At 36.9% G+C, this 25378-nt stretch overlaps 2 protein-coding genes across 5 annotated transcripts; one reads left to right on the forward strand and one right to left on the reverse strand.

Moving 5' to 3' along the window:
* The first annotated feature begins 4384 nt into the window (after positions 1 to 4384).
* Positions 4385 to 9220, forward strand: LOC114181701 (regulator of nonsense transcripts 1 homolog). 4 transcript variants are annotated; one of them, XR_014994451.1, is made up of 7 exons: positions 4385 to 4540; positions 4645 to 4773; positions 5966 to 6722; positions 6829 to 7045; positions 7324 to 7592; positions 8506 to 8584; positions 8974 to 9220. XR_014994451.1 is itself a non-coding variant. In XM_085672374.1 (7 exons), the coding sequence occupies exons 3-5, from the start codon at positions 6634 to 6636 to the stop codon at positions 7342 to 7344; spliced, it is 327 nt and encodes a 108-aa protein (XP_085528500.1). In that variant the 5' UTR covers positions 4385 to 4540; positions 4645 to 4773; positions 5966 to 6633; the 3' UTR covers positions 7345 to 7592; positions 8506 to 8584; positions 8660 to 8966. The 4 variants fall into 4 exon arrangements, 1 of the variants encoding a protein (XP_085528500.1); XR_003603904.2 differs by lacking the exon at positions 8974 to 9220 and adding an exon at positions 8660 to 8966 and having other exon boundaries at positions 4645 to 4777; XR_014994450.1 differs by lacking the exon at positions 8974 to 9220 and adding an exon at positions 8660 to 8966 and having other exon boundaries at positions 8506 to 8579.
* A 4854-nt stretch (positions 9221 to 14074) lies between these two features.
* LOC146886811 (uncharacterized) lies at positions 14075 to 18370 on the reverse strand. Its single transcript, XM_085671884.1, has 9 exons — positions 17736 to 18370; positions 17256 to 17588; positions 16815 to 17163; positions 16404 to 16679; positions 15461 to 15784; positions 15000 to 15124; positions 14744 to 14861; positions 14477 to 14629; positions 14075 to 14380 (listed from the first exon to the last, which is right to left on the reverse strand). The coding sequence occupies exons 1-9, from the start codon at positions 18368 to 18370 to the stop codon at positions 14075 to 14077; spliced, it is 2619 nt and encodes an 872-aa protein (XP_085528010.1).
* Positions 18371 to 25378: the final 7008 nt, after the last annotated feature.

The raw sequence follows: 25378 nt of genomic DNA on the forward strand, positions 1-25378 counted from the left end.
TTGGGTTGCCATCACTTATTTGTTTGCAAGTGGCTTAAGTCCCATTCCCCTCGATGTTTCTAATATCATGTTTCTTTCCAAGGGTTTAGTAAGAGGATCTGCTAGATTTTGTTCTGACCTCACATAATCAATGGAAATAATTCCACTCTTTAGCAGCTGCTTAACTAAATTATGTCTCAATTGAATATGTCTGTTCTTCCCATTGTAGTTCTTATTTTTAGCTATAGCTATTGCCGATTGGCAATCACAATGAATTGAAACAGATGGGGTTGGTTTCATTCCTAGAGGAATGTTTGCTAAGAAGTTTTTCAACCACTCAGCCTCACTACCAGCCATTTTGAGAGCAACAAACTCAGATTCCATTGTTGATCTTGCAATAATTGTTTGACTGACTGATCTCCATGTAATCGCACCACCCCCAAGTGTGAATACATAACCACTAATGGATTTTGTCTCATCTGAATCAGAGATCCAGTTAGCATCATTGTACCCTTCTAGTACAACGGGAAATCCACTATATTCAATGGCATAATCCATTGAACCTCGTAAGTATTTCATAAGTCTTGCAAGTGCATCCCAATGTTCCTTATTAGGACATTGAGTGTATCTACTCAGTCTACCTACTGCATAAGCAATATCAGGTCTTGAAAAGCTCATTAAGTGCAGTAAGCTCCCAATTATCTGGGCATACTGAGGTTGAGAAACAGATTCTCCTCTATTTTTCATTAATTTAGAGTTAGCATCATAAGGGGTACTCACTGGTTTGAACGCATAATAACCAAATTTCCTAAGAAGTTTCTCAATGTATTTTTCTTGGGATAGTAATATACTATCTCCCTTCCTTATGATTCTAACACCTAAAATCACATTGGCTTCACCCATGTCTTTCATTTCAAAATTAGATCCTATAAACAATTTAGTTCTAGAAACTATATCAATGCATGTACCAAATATTAACATGCCATCCACATACAAACATATAATGACACATTCACCATTTTCAAATTTAGAATACACACATTTATTAGCATCATTAGGTAAGAAACCATCACATAGTAAGACACTATCTAGTTTTTCATGCCACTGTTTAGGTGCTTGTTTTAACCCATACAAAGATTTTAAAAGCTTGCATACCTTATTTTCTTGACCAGGGACAACACACCCCTCAAGTTGAGTCATATAGATTTCCTCCTCTAAATCACCATTTAGAAAAGCAGTCTTAACATCCATTTGATGTATCACTAGCTTATGGGTAGCTGCTAAGGCTAACAAAACTCGGATTAAGGAAATCCTAGTCATAGGGACAAAGGTGTCAAAGTAATCTATGTTGGGTTTTTGAGTAAAACCTTTTGCTACTAACCTTGCTTTATACTTATCTATGGATCCATCTAGGTGATATTTTTTCTTAAATATCCACTTACAACCAATGGGTTTTGCTCTTTTAGGCAAATCTACTAAGGTCCAAGTATTATTTTTCTGAATTGATTCAATTTCAGTCCTAATGGCTTTATCCCACTGTTTTGCATCAGGAACTCTAGTAGCCTCTCAAAAGCTTGTTGGATCATTTTCAACTATAGGTATAAAAGTCATCTCCAAAAGAAGTTTCCTTCCTTTATCTTTTACTTCTCAAAACTTCACACATGGCATCACTATTATTATCAATAGACTGTTCAGGTGTCTCACTAACTTTTAAAGGAAATATATGTTCAAAGAACTCCACATTTTTGGTCTCCACAATAGTATTATGTTCAATTACATCACTTTTAAGAATAAGAAACCTATAGGCAGCATTATGTTCGGCATAGCCTAAAAACATACAATTAGAGGTTTTAAAGCCTATTTTTCTTTTCCTAGGACCGGGTAACATTACCTTAGCTTGGCACCCCCACACTCTTAGATATTTAAGATTAGGTTGATAACCTTTCCACAATTCATAAGGTGTTTTACCAATTTTCTTATGAGGTATCCTATTTTGTAAAAAACATGCAGTAAGAAGGGCTTCTCTCAGCTACTCCATTAGACTTAGGTGAATATGGTGGGGTTACCTCATGGATGATACATTCTATAACACAATATTCATTAAACAGAACATATTCACCACCTCTATATGATCTAATCCTTTTAATTTTCTTATTCAATTGATTTTCTAATTCTGCTTTATATTTTAAAAACACATCGAAAGCTTCATCTTTATGCTTGATTAAGTACACTTTAGTGTATCTAGAATAATCATCTATAAAGGTTACAAAATAATTTTTACCACCTTTAGACATAGTTTGTTTTAAGTCGGCTAGATCAAAATGAATTAACCCTAATAATTCAGATTGACGTTCTATAGGATAACAAGTTTTCTTTGTTATTTTAGATTCTACACATATATCACATCTACCACTTTGTTTATCATGCATATTAATTAATCCTAGTCGTTGCAATTTCATAACATACGAAGAATTCACATGTCCTAATCTAGCATGCCACATATCATACGAGTCAACGATATAAGCAGAAGAAGATTCATTAATAATTTCTGAAATATTGAGTACAAAGAGACCTTGATCACAATATCCCTTCCCCACGAAAACATTATTTTTTGTCATTACAATCTTGTCAGATTCAAATGACACTTTAACCCCAACTTTTCCAAGTAGAGCTACAGATATTAGATTAACTCTAATAGAGGGCACATGCAGCACATCACTCAAGGCCAGAGTCTTCCCTGATGTGAGTTTCAGAAGAACCTTTACTTGTGAAATGACGCAACTATAATATCTTCCCCTTGAGCTATATTTGCCCTAGGAGGATTTTCGTTTCTTGCTCTACGCCTGCACTGAGGTGCATGATGGCCAGACTTCCCACATACGAAGCAATTTCCCTTTTTCTTAAAGGTGGGGTTAGATCCTTTGGGACGAAAGTTTCAAAAATTACTTTTCCTATTGTGATCAGGTTTATTCTCGTACCTTTTTAGTGCAGGTTTTTCTTCTACAATGTTAGCTTTTGCCAATAATGCTTTGGCCTTTGCAGTAGCACATTCCTGCCTGTTTGTATCTTCGACTATGATGTGTGTAATGAGCTCTTGAAGCGACATCTTCTTGTGCCTGTGTTTTAGTGTTGTTTATATTCAATCGAAGATGACGGTAGTTTCTCAATCAGGAGTTCTGAAACAAACTCATCAGGAAGGATTATGTTCTCTGCTTTGATATCTTCAAGAAACTTGTGATATTCGTTGATTTGGATCTTCATGTCCTTATCTTCAATCATCTCCCAACGGTAGTAGTTTCCTATGATGAATCTTTATCTGACTACGTCTTATTTGCATGAATCCAGTCTTCAACTTGTTTTAAAGAGATATTGAAGTTGGGCTTTGAGCATGTGAGAGCAGTAGCAACTCCATACATGTCTAAAAGGGTAGACACACGTTCTTGCCAGCGTCGGAAGTTCTGTCTAGAGAACACCTCGATTTTTGACACATCCGAAAAAGGTTTCGCAAAGACTGTCTGAGCTTCGAAAACAGTATTTGGATTCTCCGTAGAGGATGTGTTGTTGTTGTTGTTGTTGTCAGCCATAAGTCCTTAAGATTGTTGTAGTAGCTGACAAATCACGAACCAAAAAACTTCCCGAGGCGTGTAGATTCACTGCCCTTAAGGACTTATCCGCAATGTATTGCGCAAGCCCCTCAGGATACAATAGGAACTTCTCGGAATTTCCAAGGATCTCAGAACTAGCAAAGTAACTCTTAAAAAAGAGTAAATAAATAAACCCAGAATGAGAGAAGAGATATAAGAGAGAAAGGATGAGAGAACTAAAGAGTATGAAAGAGTGTGTTTGAGGGAGGAGAATGATGCTCTATTTATAGATGGTGGATGGGGGCATAAATGGGCCAAAATCCATGGTTTGCGAAGGAAAAAAAATCCCAACGTTTAAAAAGATATGGTTGCAACAGTGCACCATATTTCCATCCGAAAATCACATTTTCTTTGTTGCAAGTGACAGCTTTTGCAATATTCATATTATTATATATAACAAGTATTAACGTCAACTTAACGAAAAGGACCAAATTGAACATTTCTAAAGAATTAAAGGATCATATTGAACTAAAAAATAATAAACTAATCAAAATGAACCAAACCAACAAATTAGATGATCACTAGTACAAAATTACCTTTTTATACCTACATATTATACCTGTTAAAATCCATCAAGTATAGAAGGAGGAGACAATCATAATTTTGTAAATAATATGAATTCTTTTATAGCTATTGAGCCTAAAATAGATATAGAAAGTGATTTAGTAGTATTTTTGTATTATTGGAGAATAATTTCTATTCATGTTCCACGGTATAATAGGTATAGAATATTGAATCTTTTCTCAAACTCTTCGCGCGCTTCGCACTCCATTCGCTTCTCCAGACTCTGTGCCCTTTTTTTTCCTTCTCTATTTACTCACCACATTGGGGTCTCATCGTGTTCGTACGTCGCCGCTGAGTTCTCGTTGCATTTATCCTTCGTCGTTCTCCGTTCAAATGTTCAAATGGTAGATTAAGTGAGTTCATCTTATTTTCAAAATTCAATTTGAATACCTGATTGATCCTTCATCCTTTGGTTTATGCATCTTAAGAGGTTCTTTCGTTTTCGTCTTTGGTTCAGATTTATAGTTTAGCTGAGATTTTCGGAATCGTGTGCATTGTTTATGCGTCTTCAAGGTGCTTTCGTTTCCTCGCGGGAGCGATTTCGGCGTTGCTTATGACGCATGGAGGTGAAGACGCAGTTGATGACGTAGGTGCCCGACAATTTCTATCTACTTTGCTTTTTATTTCCTTTTGTTAACTCTGATACATCATGGAGTTCCAATTTTTGGCAGTGCACTTATGGAAGCTAAAATTCTTTTAGACAATAGGAAAGAAGTTAATCATAACTTATGACCGCATTGCTACATTGCTAAGAGAGGGAAATACAAGAATATTGCAGGAAGAGAAAAGTGAATTCATAGTTGTATTTTTCTTAAAATTCTCCTCAATCTAATGTGTAATAGTGGATTTTTCTCTGTTTTACTGATTTACATAACTTTTTCAAAGAGCACTTTCTGAATGTGAGAGTTTATGGTCTCTAGATCACAATATGCTCTGTAGTAGAAGCCCCTGGCCATTGTGAGGAATGAATCTGAAGAATTTTGGAGCACCAATTGCACAAGTTCTAGCATGTCTGATTCTATTTGAGGGGTAGTCATGCATGTTATCCTCTTGTCTCTGCCACTATCATGTGCCTGACAATGATTATAGAAGTAGGAAAATTCAGGGTCTGGAATCTAATCTAAGCATAAAGATTATTCTGAATTTAAAGATACTCAAGCAGATCTTATGTACCAAGGAGGCAAGAATTTTAATTTTTTGGTTTGAATATGTTTTTATTCTTAAAAATATGTTTATGTTAGAATTCATTTATTAAGAATAGCATTTTAATTCATCATGAAAGGAAGTATAATCTTAATCATTGAAAAATGTTTAGATCTGAATTTTAGGTATTGGTATTATTTTCTTAATTCAACATCTTAAAATATTATTTAGTGTTAAATGGTAGGCTGGTGCTAACATATATTCATCCATGATTTGGTAAATGCATATTGTTTGCTATTTTGTTGTTACAGAACAGAACAAACTATTATTTTTTGCTATTATCTTTTAATGATTTTTAGACTAGACTAACCACAACAACCAGATTAATTTATTCTCCAATTCTAATAATGTAATTAAAGAAATTATCTTATGTGTTACTTGAAGATTGTTGATTTTGAAATTAGTACTACAACTAATGAATGTATATGGAAAACAGGATGAGGAATGTAGCAATTGTAGCTCTCTGGCCAACGCTTTAAGTGATGACAATTCATATATTATTTGTTTCTATCACAAAATTACTTTTTTCTATCATTTATTTCTAATTTCATTTGTACTTAATGTTTGTGTACAAGGTTTCTAAGGAAGCTGGTTTTGGGAGGAGCTTATTTGAAAGATTGAGTTCGTTAGGTTACTAAAAGTCTCTCCTAAACGTGCAGCACAGGATGCACCCGGAAATAAGTTCTTTCCCAATTTCTCATTTCTATTGCAACAAAATTCAGGATGCACCAAATGTGGAAAGACATGACTATGGCAATGCAATAACCCGTCCTTTTAGAAAAAACATCTTCTATATTTTAGTTTGCATTTCTTTATTTGATAGAAGTTCTGAATAAAGGATTTAGATGGTTTATTCCATCGTTATATTTGATTACTGGTTTCTAACTACGAAATTATACTTGTCCTGGTAGTATTAACTAAAATTAATAATTTGATTCACCTTAGTGTGAAAATATTAACTTTATTATTTTCACTTGTATATTCACTGATTCAAGTAAACAGAAAACAGAAAGACAGTGCTTTTACAATCCATGCTGTCTGAATTTGAATAAAGGGCTACCTTTTCTTTGAAGCAACATGGCTGACATCAAAACATGAATTCAACATCGGTATTGTGACTCCCTATGCTGGCCAAGTTGCTGCAATTCAAGAGAAACTTGGAAAGATTTATAAAAGTGATGATAGATTTAATGTCATTGTGAGTTCTGTTGATGGTTTTCAAGGAGGGGAGAAGGATAATATCATGTTATCAACTGTAAGAACAAGCAGTAGATCATCTCTTGAGTTCATTTCCTCTCCGCAGAGGACTAATGTTACTCTTACAAGGGCTAGGTACATCTTCTACTATTAACTTTTCTATTTATTGCGGTCTAAATTACTTGTTTCTTATAGGGTATCTTATTAACTGAAAAACTGCATTTGGTTTGATATCTTGCAGGCACTGCTTGTGGATTTTGGGAAATGAACGGGCGATTACAAACAATGAAAATGTTTGGAAGGCTACAGTGCTTGATGCCAAGAACCGTAAGTGCTTCTTTAACGCCGACCAAGACGTGGAAATGGCGAAAGCTATATTGGATTCCAAGAAAAAGGCATATCAGTTTGATGATTTACTTGATACAAATAGTGTCCTGTTCAGGAGCAAATTATGGAAGGTATATTATCCTGGACTTATTTTTTATACTCGTTCTTTTATTAACTTCTGATTGTTCACTAATACTTCTACAGTTCTCACATTTTTCTTCTTGGATTGCACTGGTAATGAGTTGTTAGCAACTTATCCAATGTTTATTTTCATAATTATATCTTACTGCACAAAAGCATTTCCTGAAGTAATCAATGTTTGATATTTGATAACTCATTAAAAGATTGTTGAAATAAATCCCTGTTATTTGGTCCAAGTTGGAATTGTTGCCAATGTACGTATCTGCAGGTTTATTTTAGTGATTCATGAGGTCATTCAAACGGCTAAAATCTGAAGTGACTAAGAGAATAGGGTTATCAACCTTCTTGAAAGGCTTTCCGATGGATGGAGGCCCAAATGGATTAATGTGGATTTGTGTTGTGAAACATCATCTCAGATTTTGAAGAAGTTTAAGGTTGAAAATAATTATGTTATTTGTTCAAGAGAAATAGTCAAAGGTTCAAGATATATTCAGGTTTTGAAGATACGGAGAAGGTGGATTCGGCCCAGTTTACAAGGTAGTAATGATTTGGAGTTTTGGATATAGATTTCTTATTTTTACTAACTTCTATTTATTGTAAACTTCTATTTAATGTGCACGCATCTCAAAACACATGTAAGAAAATCAAATAAACAACGTACCTTTTGTTATTATTTGAATTCAGTCCTGATTTTTCTTTCCTTGAGCGGTGGCATGTGAAACAAACTTTGTGAGGCTGTAACAACTAAAGTCATTTCGATAAAAGTGTTTTTCTCGGTTTAAGCTTTTTTTCTTCTCCTAAAACCTTGCTAAGGCAAACAACTTATTGTTGATAAAGGAAGTGGTGTTACTATCAGTTTGCAAGTATGTGAATAAAATGGGTGTTTACTTGGAATAGAAATTATGGTTAATTAATGCAGCATTTTGGTTTTGGCAAGGCCTGATATCTGGCTGAATCGTATGTTTGAATTAAAGTGTAAAGATGTATATGCATGCAGCAGAGAGAGGTCACATGGGGATGATGATGTGTGTGTTTCTGTTTTTATTTGGTGTATTTATTGTGGGAATTGAGATTGATACATGTTCCCCACTTTAGCAAGTTTTTTTACTTTATTTAGGGTGCTTCGATGTATGCAAAGTGTAGTGATAGTATTTTGTATAGCTAATTGCTATATACTGTTTGTAGGTTCTGCCACTGAAAACAACTACAGAGACATTTCATCGTATAATTAATCTATTCTTGAAAATATTCATACTGTAAAATTTGATTGTTTTCTTAACTGGCTTATTTTTGAATATTCAAGGTTTCTGATCAATCTTGTGATTTTAGGTCTGTTGCTTACAGATACTTGCATTTCACCTTCAGAAAGTAAACAAACATACTTGCATTTCACCAAATTTTGTGTGTTTATCAAACCCATTTTCAATTAGCTCTGCATTCCCTCTTGCAGCTTCAATCCAACTGATTCATATATCTGGTTTGAATTGTATGGACCACCATCAGATCGGGATGTTAATCTAATCGGTAATGTAAGTGTTTATTTTTAACTTTTAGACTTTTAGCTTTAATATGTAGTTATATTTATTCATAAAATTTATCATCAGATCGAGATATGAAAGTGCTCCTTGTAAATTATAAGGACTACACACTGAAGTTTTGAGAGTAGCAGAGTGTGACTCTTGCAGCATAAAATGAAAGTAGAGACATGCAAGGATTACACAATAATCGTAAACTTTGTGGCCAAATTATGCGTGCAATGGGTTAGGTGGCATGATGTTTGTTGCTATATTTAAGCATGAAGGGAATATAGTTATAAAGAACACTCTTAATTGCAAATATGTACTATCTCTAATAGAAATTTAATAGTTATGATCAATCATTTTTCTTTTTTTCCTTGATTATTGTTTTTTGATCATAGGTTGTACTATATGAAGTGAAGATGAGCTCAAATAGACTTTAAATAAACTCTTCCTAACTGATATTAATTTGATCATGGCTTAGGAATGTGAGTTCATGATTGTGGCTTGAATATAATGAAATTTAGCATGTGTGGTGTTGCAATTTGTGTTATCGATAAACTTAGAAAGATTCCCTTTACTTTCCTTTCACTGCACACCATAAACCCTTTTCTTTTTAATTTGTTTCTTGTCAGGGTCAGTGTAATAAAATCTTTAGAACTGATAATTGAAATGCCCTATTTTGTATAATGATGTAGTGATGTAGTCAAATGATGTTAGGTGTTTTATGACTTATATAGTAATTCGTTTTGGAGTAGTATTATATTTCATATAAACATTAGATTCTATTTTATGTAAATATTAGATTGAATGAGATTTGTTTTCTGGATGTTTTGGCTAATTATATACAGGTTTGGTATGTGGTAGGAAGCATAAACGAATTTTTCATAAAAAAATAATAATCACTTTTTATACCGGTTGAGGTCATACTTGGTGTAAAATGTGTAATTTTTTATACCGGTTAGAACTATAATTGGTATAGTAAGTCATTTTTTTCTTACACAACCTTCCATTTCCAAGAGAACTTTCTATACCGGTTTTAGAAAATGGTATAAAAAATATTTTTTTTATACCTGTCATGGAACCCATGTAGAAAGATCAAATCTTCTATACCGCCTACATCTATGCCGATAATAGAACCGGTATAAAAAACCTTTTTTAACTGGTATAAAAAGCCAATTTTACACTAGTGTGACCAAATCATTAGTTAAGCCCATTTTATAATATCTTGAAGGTACGTGCAATTATCACGTAAAACAATATTAATGATATATTAATGTTTATTTATTTTTCATATCAATAAAGACTGTGAATTATATTTTTAAAACAAAGATAAATAGACTTATGTTAGTTATAACAAAATAAATTCAAACTTAAATTTAAAAATGTTACAATAAAGTACCTAAAATTCAAAGGGTATCTTTGTATTCAAATTTACTTTGCGTATTTATAACAAAATCATTATCGATAAAGTTTGATTGAAATTTATTATTTTAAAAGTCAATAGAATTATTATATATAGTGATACTAAAAACTTATAATATTAATGTGTTTTAATGAAATTATTTCAAAACTACATTTACTCTTAAATTATGATACACTAAGCAAAATAAATAATGTATTAAATTACGTGTTGATCCAGTTTTCGATACCCACTTCACAATCAACTTTTCTTCGTTTTGGTTAGAAGGAAATACAAAAGAGAGATGAGATTATTCTAGATAAACTTTTGCATATATTAAGATTAGAACACCCCCTAATGTTTTATTATTAATATTTTTATTTTGGCCCGACCAAAAAAAAATGGGTATTCCTAAATTTTGATTTCGCTCTCTTTACAAACTATTACATTCTAAATGCAAAATGAAAATAAGAATTAAATCAGAATTAGAGACCTTAGAGCTTCTACCACTTGCAATCTCATAGCCACTACCTCACCACCATCTCCACCTCGCGGCACCAGATCTGTTCAGACCACCACATCTGTAGTGCACCTGCAATCACCGTGCCTGAACACGAAACCCTCAACGTTGCATAAGCATGAACTGATGGCACAAAAACGAAGTAAGAACTGATGGCACATGTATATTTAACCAAAATCGCGAGGTTTAACGGTGGGCAACAACGGTGGTGAAGTGGTAATCTGTTAGTGGCAAACTGTGACAGAACTACTCTATAGGTGGTGGCAATGCTATTGCTGGACGAGCTCGTGATGGGAGAAGAAAAAAAAAGAACGCAGCTAGTGCAAGACGAAGAATAGTGCATTATGAAATTGGGGATTTTTAACCTAGATTTCTACCTCAGTTATTTTAAACTAAGGCATAAAAGGCCAATTCTGCCTCGGGTTTAAGGAAGACCGAGGCATAAAGTCCAATTTTTACCATTCTACCTCAATTCTAAGACCACCAGAGGACATATATCTCGAATAAAATAATTAAAAAAAATGTCAATTTTATGCTTGAGTAACATGCAATTGTGGCAAAGTAGCTTTTATGCCTGGGTTTGGGGGGAACTAAGGCTTAATCCTCTAAATTCAAATAAAAATAAATTCAAAAGATTGCGAATATGAAAATTTTGGGAGGCATTAGACCTCGATTATGTTAGATCCCAGGCAGAAAATGCTTTATGCCTTGGTTATTTGGACAACCGAGGCATAAAAGTTTGTTGAAGTTGCGAAAATGTCACTGCACTTGAATATGCTTCTGTTCTTCTTTAACTCAAGCATAAAGGGCGTTGTAAATGCCAAATTCTACACTAGTGCCAGTTATAAAAGTAGCACAACAAAAGCTCTTGGAAATAATAAAAGAAAAACAAATTAAAAGGACATATGTTGACAAAAACAAATAGGTTACAAGGGGTATCTTAGATAAAAAGAAGACAAATGTCAATATATTAAGTAAGGGGATTTTAGATATTTCATTAGTACATTATATTTCTATATTTATAGTAAAAGCCATAAATGAAATTCTCTTTTGTTGCATGATTAGGATTGATTGAGAAGTCATTTGTTCTTATGATACCCTGATGAGTTGACCTAAGTTTTTCTTACTTTATAGTTTCAAACTTTCATGAGGAGATGAAAAAGTAAGGTTTTGCTAACTAATAAAGTAAGTTTGATCCAACACATACGTTACACGATCATCGCACAAACACAAACAAAACACAAAAGCAAGGTTTTGCTAACTAATAAAAAAGTCACACAATAATATATTACCCATATATAAGTCACCTTACATTATCACAACATATGCATAAACTAAACCAAGATAACAACTGTAACATCTATAAATCAATCAATAATATATTACTTTATTTATAAGTATTTTAGTATGTATCTATAATTTATATATATATATATATATATATATATATATATATATATATTCTTCTTCTTCTTATTATTTGTACAGTTGTCCCAAATACATCCTAAGAGAACATTCTTGGGAAAGTTTTTCTTTATGAAAAGCTACCTGAATGTGTGACATCCCATTTAAATAGATAAAATCTACTAAATAAAAACATCGCATAATTATAGAAATGCAAGAGCAACAGATGAACAATGCACATAAGGAAATCCACTCTTACAGTTATCCAGGAAGTACTTAAAAGGTAGTGAGGCACATTAAACGATTACCTCTAACAAAGCATAACCTAAAGGGGTTTTATCAGTATTACAGAAAAACAGCAATGCCCCTCAAGAGCATGGAATTACAAAAGGGCACTAGGGCCAAAGAACTCTTCCTGAGAATCACACATACAATCCACTAAGCTGCACCACTGCTACCACCAGGCCTATTTCCAGGATTTCCCCCATCTGCTCCCACCAATAAGGTGATCATTGCAAAAGAGAAGACAAGACAAGAAACATACACAAAATGAAAGGGTAAGCTAGTGTAATTTGACTTTAACATATTGTAGCAGACAAATATTTAAAGCAGTCCCAGCATGCAACATCGTAAGCACAAAGAATCATGTTATAGCAAATAAACAGGACACTAAGACTCAATTATCCGGATAAATATATTAAAATCGGATTCATTAGACGCTTGCACTTGTGGTGGCCTCTACTGCTCTACAGAGCCATTGCCAATGAGTTTCACCCTACCACACACAAGGTTAGCCTTTAAACGTCTAAGGCCATTATCCTGCCAAAGACTAGGGCCTCCCGCTACTCTCACCACTTGGCTCAGTTTGCTCTACATGAGACTCACTGACCCTTTAGAGATTTGGGATGCGATCCTTACTTGAATCCATATCTTAATATATAACCTACACACCACCATGAGATCTCCCCACGAGACTCATGGAATTGCGCCTATCTCACACCAATATCATGTTTCTCATATCATAACCACCGCTTTCATCTCATACATTCAATGCTTATTTCACCCAACCACCATTTAACAATTTCATGCCATAACTAATACCAAACATACCAATTTCAATGCATACAGATCACGCAACCAAGCATATTAAATACTTACAACCAAACCATGAAAAATTTCAAGAATATAGAATGAAATTTGCCCCATTCTCGCTCAGGCTAAAAGCCTTCGCTCAAGCTACATCAACTGTCTCGCTTAAGCTAGGTGTTGTCCCTGAGCGAGTCCTGCAATAGTAGCGCTTTGCGAGCTCTGGGTGAGACCACCACTCGCCCAAAACCAAAGTCCCTCGCCTGGACGAGGATGCGAGCATAGAGCACATCTGGTTTCCTCGAGTACTCGCTTGGGCGAGCCATTCTCGCTTGAGCGGGACAATGCGTCGCTCAAAACCCGAATTGGTCGCCTGAGCGAGATGCTCGAGCAGAACCAGGGTGAGTTTCTGCTAATCTCGCCTGGGCGAGACAAGCTCGCTTGGGCGAGAATACCAGCTCTCACCACTATTCCACACATGCAGCACTAAAAGCAGCCAACACAAACCACACAGTTCATTCATATGTGAGCACAAGCACTCTTTAAATCATTTCAAGCATGAAACAGAACAGAAGCACACCACATACTTCAAAAACATGAAAAAGAACCTAGCTTCCCTTACCTCTTTAGATGCAAGAAAAGGAGCAGCAACTGAAAGAGCGCGACTTAGGCACAACAGCTCCGCGGACTAGGACGGTGAGCTGAAACGAAAACCCCAGGACCCAAACTAGAGTAAGAGGATGAACCCTAAACGCAACAAAACACCCAACTGGAAAAGGAGAAATGAAGGTTACAACAGATCCGAGGGGTAACTTACCAGAGGAGAACAATTGAGCTAACTCGAGGGTTGAAGATCTCTATGCCCTAGCAGAACTTTTGCTTTCGTAGAGAGAGATAGGAGAGAAACTATTTTTCTAAAGAAAAGAGTAAAGTGAGATTGTGAGGGGGGGTTGGCAGGGTATTAGGGTCCTACAGAGGGGCTGGCCTTGGGCCTACGAAAAGGCCAGGCCCAACCCTTAGGAATAAAAAAAAAAGGCTTACAATATCTCCCTAACAACAAAAATTTTTCGTCCTCGAAAAATTAGACTTACTAGAAAAGATGTGGGTATGAACTCCTCATGTCCTCCTCTAGTTCCCAGGTAGAGTCACTTGTCCTCCGGTCCCAGATGACCTTTACAAGACTGGTGGCTCTTCCCTTCTGCTCCTTAACTTGGCGATCCTGTATAGCTACTGGTTGCACCACTACTCGGAGATCCTTCCTAACTTGCACATCCTTCGCCTCCAACACATGTGACGAGTCAAACACGTAGTTTCTCAGTTGGGAGACATGGAAAACTGGGTGGAGATTAGCCAACTGAGGTGGCAATGCAATCTCATAAGCCACAGGTCCTACCCTCTTCAAGATCTAATATGGACCTAAGAACTTAGGTGACAGCTTCCTCGAGCGGATAGCCCTCCCCACACCAGTGGTTCGGGTCACCCTCAAGAATACATGTTCCCCAGCCTCAAACTCTAGGGGTCTTCTCCTCTTGTTTGCATATGCTTTCTGCCGACTTTGAGATGCTTGCAACCTATCCCTCACCAACTGCACCTTCTCTGTGATTTGTTGCAACAACTCAGGTCCTACCAAAACCGATTCACCATCCTGGTACCAACATAAGGGCGTCCTACACCTCCTCCCATATAAAGCCTCATAAGGTGCGATCCCTATACTCGCCTAGTAACTGTTGTTATAGGTGAACTCCACCAGCGGTAACACCTCATCCCAACTGCCAAGGTGGTCCAAGATACATGTCCTCAACAAGTCCTCCAAGGATTGAATCACCCTCTCTGACTGGCTATTCGTCTGAGGATGATAAGCAGAACTCATCCTCAGCCTGCTACCCACAGCTTCCTATAGCGTCTGCCAGAACCTCGAAGTGAACCAGGGGTCTCTATCAAACACTATGCTACTAGGCACTCCATGAAGTCTCACTATCTCTCAGATGTAGAGTTAGGCCAACTTGGCCATATACATTATGAGATTCACTGCCAAAAAGTGAGCACTCTTCGTCAACCGATCCACCACCACCCATATAGCATCATGTCCTCTCACAGTGCGAGGCAAATGGGTAACAAAATCCATAATTATGCTATCCCACTTCCACACCAGAATATCCAAAGGCTAGAGCGTTCCACCAGGTTTTTGATGCTCAACCTTAGCCTTTTGACAAGTCAAATAGGCTGATATGAATTGTGCAGCTTCCTTTTTCATGCCTTGCCACCAAAAGTTCTCTGTGAAGTCTTGGTACATCTTAGTCATGCCAGGATGCAGACTAAGACGACTCTTGTGTCCCTCCTCAAGAACCAATCTCCTCAGCTCAGCATCATCTGGCACACAGACTCTGCCTTTGAACCTCAACACACCATCACTACCTAAGGCAAACTCCTTGGTCTGATCCGATCCAAGTAACTCTTTTACTTTCTATAGACTAACATCCCTTGCTTGCTTTTCCCTAATCAAGCTCAGGAATTCACTAGATATAACCAAAGTGCTACACCTAATGAACTTCGGCTCCAACTCAAATTGTAGCTTCATGTCTCTAAAGCTCTCAAGCAACTCCGACTCCTTTATCATCAAGTGTGCCACATGCACTGTCTTCCTACTCAGTGCGTCCGCCACCACATTCGCCTTCCCTGGGTGATAGAGAAGTTCAAAGTCGTAGTCCTTCAAAAATTCTATCCACCACCTTTGCCTTATGTTTAACTCCTTTTGATCAAAGAGGTACTTCAAGCTCTTATGGTCGCTAAACACCCGAAACTGCGCACCATACAGATAGTGCCTCCAAATCTTCAAAGCAAAGACTACCGCCGCTAGCTCTAGATCATGGGTAGGTTAGTTCTTCTCATGAACTTTCAACTGCCTTGAACCATAGGCCACCACTTTTCTCTCTTGCATCAAGACACACCCAAGACCTTGATGAGAGGCATCGCAGTAAACCTCAAAGGGTTTACTCACATCCAGAATTACCAACACCAAAGCACTTATCAGCCTCTGCTTAAGCCCTAAAGCTCTCCTCACACCTATGAGTCCATGCAAATGGTTGGTCCTTCCTGGTTAGTTGTGTCAGGGGTGCTACTATCTTGGAGAACCCCTCTATAAACATCCTGTAGTAGCCAGCTAGACCCACGAAGCTTCGAATCTCCATCATGGACTTGGGACATTCCCACTATATCACCGCCTCCACCTTAGCTGGATCCACAGCTATACCTTGAGCCGATATCACGTGCCCCAAGAACTACACTTCCCTCATCTAGAAATCACACTTTGACAACTTAGCAAACAATTGTTTCTCCCTCAAGATACAAAGCACTATCCTCAGGTGCTTGACATGCTCCTCATGTGTCCTAGAGTAGATGAGAATGTCGTCTATGAAGACCATGACAAACTTATCAAGAAACGGACGGAAGATCCGGTTCATGTAGTCCATGAACAAGGTTGGAGCATTGGTCACACCGAATGGCATGACAACATACTCGTAATGCCCATATCTGGATCTGAACGTAGTCTTCTCAACATCTTCTACCTTCACTAGAATTTGATGATAGCCCGACTGGAGATCAATCTTGGAGAACACCGACGTCCCATGTAGCTGATCCATCAAATCATCTATCCTTGGTAAGGGGTACTTGTTTTTGATAGTCAGCTTGTTCAACTGCTTATAGTCCACACACAATCTTATGCTACCATCTTTCTTCTTTACTAGCAAAACAGGCGCTCCCCACGGCGAGGCACTCGGCCGTATAAACTGTTTCTCAAGCAAATCTTCTATCTACTTCTTTAACTCTACCAACTCTGCTGGGGTCATGCGATAAGGAGCTATTGACACAAGACCAGCTCCTGGTACCAAGTCTATGGAGAACTCGACCTCCCTCCTCAGGGGTAAACTTGGTACCTCTTCGGGGAACACATCCTCAAATTCCCTGACCACATGTATCACTGTTATCCTTTCCTCCTTCTCAACTTCCATCCTGGCAAAGATCATATAACATTGTGCGCCGTCTTGGATTTCCTTCATGACCCCATGGGAAGACAACAACTCAGGCTCCTCTGAGTTGGAGAACAACAACTTCTTCTCCCGATAATCGATGAGAATGTGATTGGCGGAGAGCCAATCCATCCCCAAGATCACATCTAGCCTTGTAGAGAGAGGCATATGAGATTCACTTTATACATGTGTCCCTCTACTTCCCCTGGGCACCTAGCACACACTGAAGAAGTCCTAACCAACCTAGATGTCGGAGTAGATACCACCAGATCAAACTGTAGTTCACACACCGACAAACCCAACTCCCGCACACAAGACTCTGACACAAAGGAGTGTGTCGCTCCAGAATCAAAGAGCACAGTACAAGATTTGCCAGAAATCACACAACAACCAATGACGAGGTTACATGCACCCGCTGCCTCTGACCTAGTCATCAGATAAACCCTTCCTGTAGCTTGAGGCCTGCCGCCTCCCCCCCTCTGCTGAGACTGGCTCGGAGTCTGGCTCGGAGTCTGTGATGAAGGTCGTGCCACTGCCCTCCTCAAAGTAGGACAATCCCTGCCAAAGTGGCCCTCCCTGCCACAATGGTTGCACCTGCGAAACCTGGATAACTGCAGGCAAAAACTCTTCACATGCGACCCTCCACAATGATGGCACTAGATCCTACTGGGCGGGGAAGAAAAGCCTCTAGACCCCTATGACTGTTGGTGAGGCCTAGCATACAACTTATTTTTCTCTTCCGCTCTCGGCCTGGACCCAGATGGTCCGCTAACCCTTTGTTGTGGCTGTTGTTGGGCTTCTACCTCTACCTTCATTCGCTCCATGACCGTGGCCTTTTCTACCAAGGCCGCAAAGTCCTTGATGGAAAGCGGGACTACCATCAGTCGAATGTCTCCTCGGAGACCATTCTCAAACTTTCTGCAACGCCACTCCTCATCGAGCGGCATGGTATAGAAGCGTCCCAAATGTTTGAATCTCTCTGCATATTCTGCTACAGATTTGTCTCCCTGCGTCAGCTGGAGGAATTCCACCTCCTTTGCGTACCTCACGCTGTCAGGGAAGTACTCAGATAAAAACCTCCTCTTGAAGGCCTCCCAGGTGATCTCCTCATGTTTCTCTTCCATAACCAGCCTCATACTGGCCCACCAATGCTCAGCCTCTCCTGTGAGCATGTAGACCGTGAAAGCAAGCCTGCTCTCATATGGGCATCTCTTGGCATCAAAGATGCGCTCCATATCTTTCATCCATTGGTCCGCCTGGTCGGGACTCGTCTTGCCATCAAACTTGGCAGGTTGGTGCTTCAAGAAGTCTTCCAAACTCCATTCAGGGGGTGGAGGTTGGGGATGAGGACTATACATCGGGGCATCGGCAGAATTATCCCCTAACTAATGGAGAGCATCCATATGCTACCTCTGGGCAGCTTCAGCAGCCTGTCTCGCAGCCTCCATCTGCTGCATCACCAGGTGTTGCTACTCAAGAGAGGCCTCTTAGCGTTGCATAGTCGCCTCATGTTGTTGCAACATGGCGTTGCTCTGTTGCTTCAAGGCTGTAGCCATAGCCTCGATCGCCCTTACCAGGTCTTGCCCGTCGCCCTGTGGGGGTGGAGGAGGAGCTATACGAGGGGGTGCCATAACACTGGACACATAGAGAGAACTATTAGAAACTTGGTTAGACTGGAAACTCATCTAAACATGACAAAAAGGCACAATGAAAGCTAAGCAAAAACATAGCCCACATAAACTAAGGAACGAAGGCTCTGATACCATAAAAATGTGACATCCCATTTAAATATATCAAATTTACTAAATAAAAACATCGCATAATTATAGAAATGCAAGAGCAACAGATGAACAGTGCACACAAGGAAATCCACTATTACAGTCATCCAGGAAGTACTTAAAAGGTAGTGAGGCACATTAAACGATTGCCTCTAACAAAGCATAACCTAAAGGGGTTTTATCAGTATTACAGAAAAATAGCAATGCCCCTCAAGAGCATGGAATTACAAAAGGGCACTAGGGCCAAAGAACTCTTCCTGAGAGTCACACATACAATCCATTAAGCTGCACCGCTGCTACCACCAGGACTATTTCCAGGATTTCCCCCATCTGCTCCCACCAATAAGGTGATCATTGCAAAAGAGAAGACAAGACAAGAAACATACACAAAATGAAAGGGTAAGCTAGTGTAATTTGACTTTAACATATTGTAGCAGACAAATATTTAAAGTAGTCCCAGCATGCAACATCGTAAGCACAAAGAATCATGTTATAGCAAATAAACAGGATACTAAAACTCAATTATCCGGATAAATATATTAAAATCGGATTCATTAGACGCTTGCACTTGTGGTGGCCTCGACTGCTCTACAGAGCCATTGCCAATGGGTTTCACCTACCACACACAAGGTTAGCCTTTAAACGTCTAAGGCCATTATCCTGCCTGAGACTAGGGCCTCCCGCTACTCTCACCACTTGGCTCAGTTTGTTATACATGAGACTCACTGACCCTTTAGAGTTTCGGGATGCGGTCCTTACTTGAATCCATATCTTAATATATACACTACACACCACCATGAGATCTCCCCATGAAACTTATGGAATTACGCCTATCTCACACCAATATCATGTTTCTTATATCATAACCACCACTTTCATCTCATACATTCAATGCTTATTTCACCCAACCACCATTTAACAATTTCATGCCATAACTCACACCAAACATACCAATTTCAGTGCATACAGATCACGCAACCAAGCATATAAAATACGTACAGCCAAACCATGAAAATTTTCAAGAATATAGAATGAAATTTGCCCCATTCTCGCTCAGGCTAAAAGACTTCGCTCAAATTACATCAATTGTCACGCTTAAGCTAGGCGTTGTCGCCTGAGCGAGTCCTGCAACAGTAGCGCTCTACGAGCTCTCGCCTGGGTGAGACCACCACTCGCCCAAAACCAAAGTCCCTCGCCTGGACGAGGACGCGAGCAGAGAGCACATCTGGTTTCCTTGAGTACTCGCTTAGGGGAGCCATTCTCGCCTGAGTGAGACAATGCGTCGCTCAAAACTAGAATTGGTCGCTTGAGCGAGATGCTCGAGCAGAACCAGGGTGAGTTTCTGCTAATCTGGCCTAGGCGAGACGAACTCGCTTGGGCGAGAATACCAACTCTCACCACTGTTCCACACATGCAGCACTAAAAGCAGCCAACACAAACCACACAGTTCATTAATATGTGAGCACAAGCACTCTTTAAATCATTTCAAGCATGAAACAGAACAGAAGCACACCACATACTTCAAAAACATGAAAAAGAACCTAGCTTCCCTTACCTTTTTAGATGCAAGAAAAGGAGAAGCAACTGAAAGAGCACAACTTAGGCACAACAGCTCCACGAACTAGGATGGTGAGCTGAAACGAAAACCCCAGGACCCAAACTAGAGTAAGAGGATGAATCCTAAACGCAACAAAACACCCAACTAGAAAAGGAGAAAGAAAGGCTACAACAGATCCGAGGGGTAACTTACCAGAGGAGAACAGGTGAGCTAGCTCGAGGGTGGAAGTTCTCTATGCCCTAGCAGAGCTTTTGCTTTCGTAGAGAGAGACAAAAGAGAAATTATTTTTCTGAAGAAAAGTGTAAAGTGAGATTGTGAGGGGGGCTGGCAGAGTATTGGGGTCCTATAGAGGGGCTGGCCTTGGGCCTACGAAAAGGCCAGGCCCAACCCTTAGGAACAAAAAAAAGGGCTTACAATATCTCCCTAACAACAAAAATTTTCGTCCTCGAAAAATTAGACTTACCAAAAAATATGTGGGTATGAACTCCTCATGTCCTCCTCTAGCTCCCAAGTAGAGTCACCTGTCCTCCGGTCCTAGATGACCTTTACAAGAATGGTGGTTCTTCCCTTCCGTTCCTCAACTTGGCGATTCTCTATAGCTACTGGTTGCACCACTACTCAGAGATCCTCCCTGACTTACACATCCTCCGCCGCCAACACATGTGACAGGTCAAACACGTACTTTCTCAGGTGGGAGACATGGAAAACTGGGTGGAGATTAGCCAACTAAGGTGGCAATGCAATCTCATAAGCCATAGGTCCTACCCTCTTCAAGATCCGATATGGACCCAAGAACTTAGGAGACAGCTTCCTCGAGCGGATAGCCTTCCCCACATCAGTGGTTAAGATGGAATTTAGTAAACACGTTTTTATTTTTAATTATGCTGTTTTGTAGGAATTATTATGAAAGAGTTAATATCCAACTAATAACAAATATGAAATTTTGTAACATATAATTATTTTCATTTAGATTTCTCCTAATTCAGATTCGTACATACACTTTTCTTATGTAAAAGCTGATTTTTTTTTCACTCAAACAAAATTATGTTAGAATCACTTTCCAACAAACTTATCCAAACTTATATTCAGAGTATGGAGTTTTATTAAAATAATTTGATGAGCTAATGTATTTTATGTGGTAATTGTTCCTCAATTTGGTCTTCATAAAACATATTATGGCTCTTTGAAATGGTTGTCTTTAATTTTAGGGAATATTATTATGAAGTTTGTGCAAGACTTATTTATTACCAAGTTTATGAATGTCATATCCAATCAATATGCTAAAATTAATTTCTTCCTTATTTGTTTCAAGTTCTGACAAATTTATTAAAGTCATGTAAGCATGGGAAGAATAACATTAAATGCATGTCTATCTGAAAGTGAAATATCAAGAATGAATAGTTAGTTAGTAACGTAACTGGTATAGTGTGGGAGATCATTTAGTTCAAATAAAACTAATGTTAATCATTGCTTAAAGTAGTATAAATAGGTGGTGAGGGAATACAGGGGAGGAGAAGAAAAAAAATAGAAAAGAAGAGTCGTGTATGTGAGAAGAAAGAAAGAGGAAAAAATTTTATATATCATCAAAGTCTCCGTACAACCTTGGTATAATTTTCACAATAACTAAGGTAAGGGAAGGAGACATCTATCACTTTATCTTTTTACTTTGATTATTTTTTTTATCTATTCATAATTATTTTATCTCTATATTTACCCTAAGTGAGGTGTTCTTAACCTCATTCTAATTTATATTTAGTTCTCATTCCTATTTATTTATTTATATTCATCTCTAGTTGTGCACTGATCCTATTTATTCAATTTATATTTACTCTCATTTACTTATTTATATTTATCTCCAGTTACGTACTGGCCCTTTTTCTTTATTTATATTTATTATTATCCATTGATCCTATTTATTTATTTATTTATATAATTATATGGTTTAATATTGAAATAAAATTTATGATAAATAAAATCCCCGCCATAATACCCATCCTCCTTTAAATTATTAAAATATTCACAATTAATTAAGTAACCCTATATATATATATATATATATATATATATATATATATATATATATATATATATATATATATATATATATATATTCTTTCTATTTTTTATTTCTTCTAAATATTTAGTTTGTCATGAAACTCATTCGCATCTGCAATATATTTTTTATCTTATCATAACCTTTATGTAATTATGTTAAAATGATGTATGTCAATTAAAAAAAATTTATGTCTAACATTTGAATATTTCTATTATTTTTTAATATTTTTATTTATTATATATTTTCCTTTCACATGAGGATGTTTAATATTCTCAATTTAAGTGTTTAATAGGATAAACATTTCATTTATTAAGTAATATTAAAAAGAAATACTTATTATTATTAATTTTTGTTTCATTTGAAGAAATCTTTTATTTTGTTAAAACAATTTTTGTTATTTCTCAACCATTGGGTATATATGTTGATATTTGAAAAGTTTTCTTAGATCTCTAAGATATTTTTCGTCTTATCATACCCTTAATTATACATTTGTTTTTCTTTGTACAATTCCTTCCAATAGTCTCCAAATTGTTTATAAGACACACATTTGTTAATTTTTTAATATTTTTATTTTTGTTTATTTTCATCATGTAGAATATTATTTTGATAAATTTTATCTAATTATTTTTTATTTTCTAACTCATTACAATCATACTTTAATTTTTTTTCACTATAATTGTATAAATTATTTACAATATAAAAATTTAATGTAATTGCCATGAATATTTTTTATCACCATCCAACATATATTGGAGTTTAACAGATACAAGATCTATGATAAAATTTTATTATGTTTATTATTTATTTTTTGCGTCATTTTTTTTATCAACCATTGAGTATATATGTTGATATTTGAAAAGCTTTCTTAAAACTCTAAGATATTTTTCATCTTATCATACCATTAATTATATATTTGTTTTCCTTTGTGTGATTCCTTCCAATAATCTCCAAATTGTTTATAAGACACACATTTGTTAATTTTTTAATATTTTTATTTTTTGTTTATTTTCATCATGTAGAATACTATTTCAATAAATTTTATCTAATTATTTTTTATTTTCTTACTCATTACAAGCATACTTTAATTTTTTCACTATAGTTGTATAAATAATTTTTATTTACTACAATATAAAAATTTAATGTAATTGCCAAGAATATTTTCTTACCACCATCCAACATATATTGTGGTTCAAAAGATACAAGATCTATGTTAAAATTTTTAGGGTTAAGTATGTTTTTAGTCCTTGAACTTTGACTCAAAATTGGAATTCGTCCCTGGTCAAAACTTTGATAAATTTTGGTCCCTAAACTTTAAAAATCAATGAATATAGTCCTTGTAACTTTTTCTTACGTTTCGAACACATTTCTCAGTAAATATTGAGTCGAGAATGTGTCAGACGGCGTAAAAAACTTCAATATTTACTGAGAAATGTGTTCGAAACTTAAAAAAGAGTTAACAAAATTGGGTTAAAAGGACTATATTCATTCAGTTTTAAAGTTTAGGGACCAAAATTTATCAAAGTTTCGACGAGGGACGAATTTCAATTTTGGACCAAAGTTCAGGGGCTAAAAACATACTTAACCCAAATTTTTATTATTATGTTTATTATTTGTTCTTTGCGTCATTTTGATCAAGTGATGTATTATAATTTTTATTAGTGTATAAAAGATAGATTCATTATAATTTAAAAAATTGAAGTAAACAAACATTTAAAATATATTTTAATTTAAATATTTTTTTCCTTTTATATTTTTTAAAAATATTTTTTTCCTTTTATATTTTTCATTAATGTTTGCAAATTTAATAAATATTTTGGTTCTCATCAAATTTTATTTGGTATTATAATCTAAAATGTAAAAAATTATAATTTATTTCAAAGTATTTGATATCGAAGAAACAACCATACTCCTAATATCGAATATTTAATAATATTATGTTTCCTTTACCGTAATTTTTTATAAAAATTAATTAAAATTAATATTAAAGTAGTAAGAAAACGGGTATGGGTATGGGTACGAGATTACACCCGTTACCCAGTGGGGATGGGGATGGGACAAAAGTTTGATACCCGTTGGGTATAGGTATGGGGATGGGGATGAATTTTTTTTACGGGGATAGGTATGGGATAATGAAACCCGTCCCCGCCCCACCTCATTGCCATCCCTAAATGTGCCTCAAACCCTTCACTCGTCCTCTCTTAGGCGAGCCTCTCTTTCTTGAGCGAGATTGTGTCTCGCTCAGACAAAAGCTCTCCGCCTGAGCGAGAGCTCGAGCACGAGTTCGAACCAGTTCCTACAAGTCTCGCCTAGGCGAGGCTGGGTCGCTTGGGCGAGAACTTCGCGTCTCGCCACTATTCATCCTGCAACAGCCACACAATCACATCGCAACAACAACACACGTTCATCCAATGTTTTACACTAGTACCAAAGCCATATAATCATGAGAAACAGTGACAAATGTGCAAGAATCAATTTTCAAACAATGGTCTCTAGCTTCCCTTACCTGGAAAGGGTTTAGCAGGGTACCTCGACACCACAAGAGTGAACACAACAGCTCCGGAACAGTTTAGGGAAGTTGAGTAGGAAATAGCTCGAACGAACTTGACAACGGTGAGGAAACAAACCCTAGCAAAGGGGTTGACGGTTGCAGCTCAAGGTTCTCTGAAAGTGAGTAGAAAGTGTGAGTTAGGGCAGACTATGGTCTAGTTTTCCTCTTTGGGCCAGCCCTTAGGCCCATTAGATTAAAGGCAACCCTTAACTATTAGGACAGAAAAACTGGGCCTTACATTCTCCCCAACAACAAAAATTTTCGTCCTCGAAAATTCATCGATGAGGTAGGAAGAAACTATGTTCTCATTATTTCCTCTGGGAACCGCCACTCAGACACGACTGATATAACAACTCAAACGCCTATAGTCACTGGAAACTTTGCCTCTGTGCCAAGGGACATGTGTTCAATCGTGTGGATTGGTTT

Source organism: Vigna unguiculata, chromosome 4, assembly GCF_037176805.1.
Source record: "Vigna unguiculata cultivar grain cowpea cultivar isolate G323 ecotype 2 chromosome 4, ASM3717680v1, whole genome shotgun sequence".
Lineage (NCBI taxonomy): Eukaryota > Viridiplantae > Streptophyta > Magnoliopsida > Fabales > Fabaceae > Vigna > Vigna unguiculata.

Coding starts and splice junctions, on each gene's coding strand:
- LOC146886811 (XM_085671884.1), bottom strand. CDS start 18,370: ATGTATAGTCCTCATCCCCAACCTCCACCCCCTGAATGGAGTTTGGAA. Junction 16,680..16,814: donor GCATGACCCCAGCAGAGTTG/GTAGAGTTAAAG, acceptor GACTATAAGCAG/TTGAACAAGCTGACTATCAA. Junction 14,630..14,743: donor ACCTTGGCAGTTGGGATGAG/GTGTTACCGCTG, acceptor TGTTGGTACCAG/GATGGTGAATCGGTTTTGGT.
- LOC114181701 (XM_085672374.1), top strand. CDS start 6,634: ATGTTATCAACTGTAAGAACAAGCAGTAGATCATCTCTTGAGTTCATT. Junction 6,723..6,828: donor GTTACTCTTACAAGGGCTAG/GTACATCTTCTA, acceptor GATATCTTGCAG/GCACTGCTTGTGGATTTTGG. Junction 7,046..7,323: donor TCAGGAGCAAATTATGGAAG/GTATATTATCCT, acceptor ACGTATCTGCAG/GTTTATTTTAGTGATTCATG.